Raw genomic sequence first — 7873 nt, 5'->3', positions numbered from 1 at the left:
GGACAAACGAAGGCATGAAAGAGCGGTGAGCGGGAATAGTGTGAGGGATGTACTCGGTTGTAGGGGGCCTACTGCTGACTATCGCCTGTGGGAAAATATGAGGGCATTTTGTGGCGCACTTGCCAAGTGAACATAAATAATATAACGTCCATATATAAATCGTACACGAGCCTACTAGATTACATCGGATTTCCTCGCAATCACCACAGCAACCTCAGAGCTTCAACAAAATTCTGAACTGTGTGTATCATGTGGTTTATACGTACGGTTCTGCGGGGCAATATAGTACTTGTTCCACTTATCATGGTCTTTAGGAAGGCGCGCGCATGGCTTCCTAAAGCCTGCATGTATATCTTGTATTCACTCACGTTGATCCTATTTCTCCTATCACATAATATCGTAAAATCGGTTCATAATATACACATTATCACACACATATATATCTAGAACTAACAAATATCAAAGGCAATTCCGGTATATGTGTGTCGGAATTAGACGAGATACTACTGTCTGTCTATGCACGCGTGCGTGCGTGTGTGCATGCGTTCATGCGTGTGTACGCACGTGTGTGCATGCGTGTTTGCATGTTTTGTGTCATGTCAGGAAGCGAAGTGAATCGATTTGTCATATTTTTGTTTTTGTGCGATAATATTTAGCACTAATTGTATATATATATATATATAATTAGAGAGACAGACACGGGGAGGGAGAGAGAGGGGAAGGGAGGGAAAGAGAGAGAGAGAATTCCACCGCCTTGCGTTAGAAAACACAAGACGTGCTGTATTGGAGTCCAAAGAATAGCTGAATGACATTCTTCTGCGTACGTAATGATAAAGATTGAACATCATCAGGGCTGTTAGTATTAGATTTCGAAAACTAACATTAGGCTAGTTACCATACGAACACATACACGTTGTGCTCTAAGTCTAGCCAGATTCATGATATGAACTGCAAAAACGACATAGCTTGTATAACACCGACGAACATTAACCGACAATATCTGAATATACATATAACAAACTCGTATTTATACAACAACGTACACGTATTTACACGATGTCTTTTTATCGGTTTTATATTTTGGCTGAGCAAGCATTGAAGTTTTGTGCGGACACGAAAGCTAATATATAATAACAACATTTATATTAATATATGACAATAGCATATATTCGCACGATGTTACATTGACGTAATCTACACCTAAATATATTTGTTTTTGTTATGATGCGTGTACGTGTGCGCGCGTGCACGCGTGTGTGTGCGCGCGTTAGTGTGTGCGTGTGGGTACGTGCGTGTGTTCACATGCGCACGAGTGAGTACGTGTCTGCGCTTTGCACACATAAATGCGTGTGATTTTTATTATGAAATGCGTGCGGGCACGATTACGGGTATGTATACGCTGCGTGCGCGCGCGTGTGTGTGTGTACACGCCTTAGTGTACGCGTGCTTCGAGCAACCCTTGTATTACTAGAACACTGTGTACACCTCTCCGGCTTCTGTCTCATTTACTCGTTGGATGGTTATAATATATATATATATATATATATATATATATATATCAAGAGCTAATAAACACTTATGGTTACCTACCGCTGTTTATTAGCTCTTGATATATATATATATATACTAGTTATAAACGGATGGAGCAGGCAACGAACGACATGGGTTGCCACGGGTTGCTAGTATTTGCCAGTGGTTGTCAGCTGTTGCCAGTGGTTGCAAGCAGTAGCCAGTGGTTGTCAGTGGTTGTCAGCTCGCAATCCGGCATCTGATCGGGGTTCTCATTTCAAAAGCTGTTTACGGCACTTCGGAGCTTTTCGCGATAATTCGGCAAGGCTTCGTCGTAATTGGTCATTCCGAGGCTCAGCTCTGCGTTCAGGGCGGTCACGTGACAACCCACGATCGCTCCCGGCGACGCTAACCCTTTGTTTTGCGGGCTCTACGCTGGCACCGCCTGCCAAATTTGGTGATGCGCACTTGTTTTGTAGCCGTCCCGGGACGGCTGTCATGCACAGCGATGCTCATCTGTTTTCTGGGCACTCCGGCGCTGCCTGTTAGGAATGCGCTCTTGCGTTACTGCTGCTCGCATACACACGCAGCGATACCTACTTCTTCTGCAGCTGCAAGTTGTTATCGGCGTCGTCGCAAGCCACTCCAAGTTTGCGACGTTCAATTGTCTACCGAGCCGCTTGCGACGCGCCATCTGTCACACGGCCGTCGAGTGCGACTGCAGCACCTCCTCGGTCGGGTCGACGCACGACGAGTGCACCGTCTGGCGGCTGCTGCCGCCGACATGCGACAGCTGTAGACGCTTCGAGCACGAACGACTGCGCAGGATCGCGCGGAAGCCGAGTCGGTACTTTCGATTCAGGTACGCGTAGACGACCGGGTTGACGGAGCTGTTGGCGATGCCGAGCCAGAGCACGAACACCTGCACGTAGCGGTAGGCGTGCTTTCCCGCCTCCGACATCGTCGCGTACGGCACGGCGCCAAACATCGACAGCATGTAGAGCACGTGCAGCGGCAGCCAGGAGAGCGCGAACATGCAGACGACGATGAGCACCATCTTGGCGACCTTCACCTTCTGCTTGCTCGCCAGCTTGTCGTAGTAGCGCGCCGTCGTCGCGTCGCCGGGAATCTCGCGCCGCCAGACGCGCGCGAAGATCATCATGTACGTACCGGAGATGATGAGCAGCGGCAGGAAGTAGGTGGCGAAGAACGTCACGAACAGATAGTGCAGCGTACGAGCGAGCGGGCTCGGCCACCAGTCGCGACACTGCTCGATGTCGGGCAGCCGCTGCGGGTAGGGCGTGAAGAGGTGATAGTAGACGAGCCACGGCACGAAGGCGGCGCACGAGTAGATCCACGTGCAGACGATGACGCGGCGCGCGATCTGCAGCGACATCTGGTAGCGGATCGGGTAACAAATGGCGAAGTACCTGTGCCCGAAAAAAGAAGGATATGACGATTGGGAAATTTTGTCGAATGTCTGTTTGAAAGCGTTCAAGCGGAGATTTCGTCGCGAAAGCGACATGCAATATCACAGCCAATTGGGAACATCTATAGAAAGAAATACTAATAGTGGCCAGCTAATGCGTTTATATAATCTATGCCTAATAATAAGACGATTTATACGAGCTGCTCTACTACTGTTTCACTTCATCAGCGCACGCACGCCGCTGTCGCTCGCTATACAGCCACGCATGAATACCTATATGCACAATTCGCATTTCCCCGTTACGCCTATTACTTTATTTCCTGACATATCTCAGGATTTTTCTGCAAGAGACACGACAGGAAAAAATCTCTACGATCGACAGCGAATCTCGCTACGTAATCGGATGGGCGTAATACGTGCACTGCTTGCAATCGGCAACGTGCGACGCGCAGGGAGTTTTTATTTTATTTTCTTCAACCGGATACGCGCGCGCGCGACGTAAATATATCGTCTACTGATTATACACGGAGCGCTGCGGCGTAAATGCGACAACGGTCGCGTAATGGCTGTTCATTAAAGTCCAATTATCGCGATCGAGACGGTCGACGTCGCCAAGAACGTAACGCAAAACGCGACTATTACAACATAATTAGCGTAATCCATCGCGCGATCTTTCCCCGGCTTCTCGATTCGCGCGATGACGTCATCGCCGAGCGGCGAATCATCGTTGCGCTTTCACTCGATGTTAATTTCATTCCCTCGAAGGAAAGTCTGCGTTCGCTTTACCTGCGCGTAGCCCCTCGGGAGTCTGCGCCGAAGCGAACGGCTGCACAAGACCCGCATCTGCGCCGGAGCATAAGATGTCCGACTTCGACGATAAACCGCTGAATATTAGGAATCGAATAATTCCGTTTACCTCTCGAGGGATATCGCCGCTAGCGTTGTCACGGATACCGACACGGAGACGCCCTGCAGCCACGTGACGACCTTGCAGACGAACAGACCTAGAATGTAATCTGCAAACACGAAGGAAACGATAGAATCGGCTCGCACCGAGCTAAGCTGCAATGCCATCTACGAGTAATCATTAGATTACACGGTCCCGCTATGATTACACGGTAGGAAAGATAATCAGAAATATAATCATTTCCTAAATCAACCGCTTATGCGAAGGACGCCGCGGGCCCGTGACGTAAATAGTACAAATGAACGGTAATTAAGCTGGTAATTAACCACGCGCTGTAGAGTTTGAAAAGCCCATAGGATATTGCGAAATGGAAACACTATATGGACGGTAATTATCCGAGAGTGTGATTATCGGACGTGTCGCTGTTTTTAGAATTATTATTAAAATTTAAAGATTTTCGAACCTCGAATTATGAAGCGTAATCAAAAAGATAACGACTAAAAAATCCGTCACTTCTAAAAAACCTATTTCAAATAACAAAAAATCTACCTATTCGATAAACATATTATATCTATTAATAAAAGATCGTCAACAAAATCTACTTAGCTTTTTTCTCATATTCACTTAGTGTCTAGTTTGTGTCACAGCCTCATTTTTAAGGAGACAGCTTTCAAAATAATACAATATACTTTTTGAACTCTTCTGTCGAGTCCTTGCATTTGCTCTGCCGATGGGGCGTCGGGGTATATTCAACACAATGTAGCTGGTTGCCACCAGCTAGCCTCGGCAGTCTTATGTGTTATTGGAAGCAAACACTGGACAGGTATTGACATTCCTCGTAATGGCCTTACATGACAATTGTTTTCGACTCGCGCGAGAGGAGTTGCACAGTTGTTTCGATGACACGTTGCTTAGTATACCTATAGGCATAAGGAGCGAGATTGTTTCTCGTTAATTAATGTATGATACCAGCATTGGTTGATGCGGTTTAACAGTTTTCTATTACCCAACTTTGAAAACTCATTGTCTGTCATTATTGAAAAAGTCAAGGGTAGCACGAATTAAAAGTATTCCTACACTGACCTACCCCCGCTATGGATGGTTTCCTCACTTTATGAGGCGATATGATGTAAAGTGAATTTCTTCGTAACATTAATTACCCTTAGTCGTCACCTTTCCTATTATGTCATAAAGATATATACACCCCGCTATTACGTGACAGCGGCCGTCGACGTCAACCGCGTCATCGGCACCACGCGACACATTAATTACGATGCGACAGCGCGACACAGCTTCGGGACGCTAGTGTAGTTATGCCGCCAATCGCGTCATTAGAATCGCGCTCGTAACTACAGCGTGTCCATGTCCCGCGGGCGATAACGAACGGTTCTTGACATTCTGTTTGCACGAGATGCGTACGGAGAGTACATGTTCATGTGATACCCTCCCGCGCTGTGTCAACACTTAATCGCCGGACAGCAGTGAATCACTCTCCGGCGCACACTGAATTCCCATTACACGATCGTCTATAGACACGCGCGCCGACGTATCACATGGGCTTGCACTCCGCCGGTGAATGGCTGGCAATACAAATCAGTGAGCCACTCGTATTCTGTCCGGACGAACATTACTGCGCATCCGTATATGACAGAGCTGCAGCTTTATGGGTCTCATTATCTCACAGCTTCCACCTTCGGCGTGCCCTTCTTCTTTTCATCCTCTTCCTCGTCGTCGTCGTCGTCCTCTCCCCTCCTCTCTCACTCTCTCTCTCTCTCTCTCTCTCTCTTTACTTTCTCTCCCTCTCCAGCTATATATATATATATATATACTTCGCTCTCATTGCCTTCTCTCTCTCACTTTTACTATATCACTGTCTTAAAAATTTATTACATTTCCCACTGGTACATTAACATCTATTGCAGTATGGAGCCAACACGTCGCCAACACACGTACACAGTACTATCGACAGTCAGCATGAGGCGTAACATTACATCTGATGTGAAGCCACTCCCATGACAACTTTCACCTAGCTCACAAAACAACCAGCCAGCAGTAGTTTCATTAGGTGTGACTTGATCGAATTTTTCTGCCAACTTCACCTAGCTCACAGAACAACCAGCCAAGCCAGCAGGGTTTCAATAAGTGTGATTTAATGCTATTTCCTTGCTAAGATGCGCATATAGCTTACTGCAGAACCGGCCTGTTCTGCTAGCATCTATGACAAATACGATATATGCATATACGCTCTCCTATGACACTATTTGTCATAGGAAGATTCTTCCTATGACAAATATTGTTGTATGTGTTGTGTTGTGCGCATCATTGGAGTTTAGGAGCGCTATTATAAACGCAAGCAGTGAATTTCAGCTGTAAAGCGGAACAAAGTTGACTCGCCAATATTTGTCATAGGAAGAATCTTCTTATGACAAATAGTGTCATAGGAGAGCGTATATGCGTATGTCGTATTTGTCATAGATGCACAAGCAGAACATGTTGGCAGAACACACCCATAACCAGCTAGGAGGATTAAAATTAGGTAGGACGTGATATGATGTAATCAGTAATTCGTTAAGTGATTACGATGTAATCAGTTATTCTTCGGCAATACAACATACGCACGCAGAAGCCATATGAAACCAATGTAGCGTGGTATACATCCTCTTATAGCAAACGTCCCTTCACACTTCAAATGGCCAATAAAGGTCGAAATCCCTATTTGCATGCCCAATGCGTTCTGCTAAACCTACGCACGCCTATGCACAATGTAGAAAGGGACCCGTTTGCCACACCGGGTGTGTGTGTGGGGGGGGAGGGTATACCATGTTAGATCGGCGTCCTCGCATTGCTTACCGAAGAAGACGTTCTGTATGAAGTTGACGGGCAGGCAGAACATAAGCACGAGCACGTCGGCGAACGCCAGGTTGGCGATGAAGAAGTGCGTCGCGCACCACATCTGCGGCGTGCGCGCGACGACGGCGATCACGAAGCAGTTGCCGACGATACCGACGACGAAGACGAGCGCGTAGGCGACGCCGATCACGCCCACTTCCGGCTTGGAGAAGGTCAGCGTCGCGATGCTGTCGGCGTACGACACGTTCGGGTCGAGGTAGCCGACATCCGGGTCGGGCTGCGCGTAGCCGCTGGTGGCGTCCTCTGGCGTGCTGTCCATCTGGCGCGTCTGAGAGAAAAGGAGGAAGCGAGAATTACGAGGTGTGTGTGTGTGTGTGTGTGTGTGTGTGTGTGTGTGTGTGTGTGTGTGTGTGTGTGTGTGTGTGTGTGTGTGTGTTTGTGTGTGTGTGTAAATGTGCAGCAGCGTGCGTGTGGCGTGACTATAGGCTGAATTGCTCGAAGTACATGCCTGTGCTTAACACAGACTCGGTGGCGAATCATTGGCGATCATCCATACATAGGTCTACTACATATTGCGACCTTTAGCGGCCCAGCGTAGTTTAAATTAGGCGTGCTGAGGAGGGCCCGATAGAACAACTACATAAGCCTTAAAAGATAACTAAGTCTTTCTAGGCATTTCTATAATACAAATATACAAGTGAATTGATTTTTTTATTAATTTTGAACACGACTGTGTGACATTCACAATGTTGAGGTGCCAATATTGCACGCATCCATGTGCACGAACGCGTACTTTCTGAATTTTAGATTGCTACTGAAGCATCCTTACAAATAATCGCCGAGTAGCACATTCAAAACACTATGCAAATAGTAGTATAAGCTAGCACTCGCGTGGCTAGCTATAGTAAACAATCCAATTACAAACACCACATCTTATCAGGTGTTACCAAAATAGTTTTTTCGATTTATATACTTTAAATGTTATCATGCATGCAGTTATTACACCCCCATGTTTGCACGCACCGTGGAGAGTCGTTATCTCTGTAGTGAGAAGTTCTACCACAAATAGAATAAAATTCCAATAAATTTTCTATCTATCTATCTATCTATCTTTCTCTCTCTCTCTCTCTCTCTCTCTCTCTCTCTCTCTCTCTCTCTCTCTCTCTCTCTCTCTCTCT

General features: G+C 46.7%; 1 protein-coding gene across 1 annotated transcript; it reads right to left on the bottom strand.

Moving 5' to 3' along the window:
- Positions 1–2040: 2040 nt before the first annotated feature.
- LOC106813274 (neuropeptide FF receptor 2-like) lies at positions 2041–7014 on the bottom strand. The gene is made up of 3 exons (XM_014817376.1): positions 6696–7014; positions 3855–3954; positions 2041–2939 (listed from the first exon to the last, which is right to left on the bottom strand). The coding sequence occupies exons 1-3, from the start codon at positions 7012–7014 to the stop codon at positions 2207–2209; spliced, it is 1152 nt and encodes a 383-aa protein (XP_014672862.1). The 3' UTR covers positions 2041–2206.
- Between the last annotated feature and the right edge of the window lie 859 nt (positions 7015–7873).

The sequence above is a fragment of the Priapulus caudatus genome, unplaced genomic scaffold (assembly GCF_000485595.1).
Source record: "Priapulus caudatus unplaced genomic scaffold, Priapulus_caudatus-5.0.1 Scaffold749, whole genome shotgun sequence".
Classification (NCBI taxonomy): domain Eukaryota; kingdom Metazoa; phylum Priapulida; class Priapulimorpha; order Priapulimorphida; family Priapulidae; genus Priapulus; species Priapulus caudatus.
The sequence above is the reverse complement of the archived record's forward strand: the minus strand, read 5'-3'. Positions and strand labels throughout refer to the sequence as shown.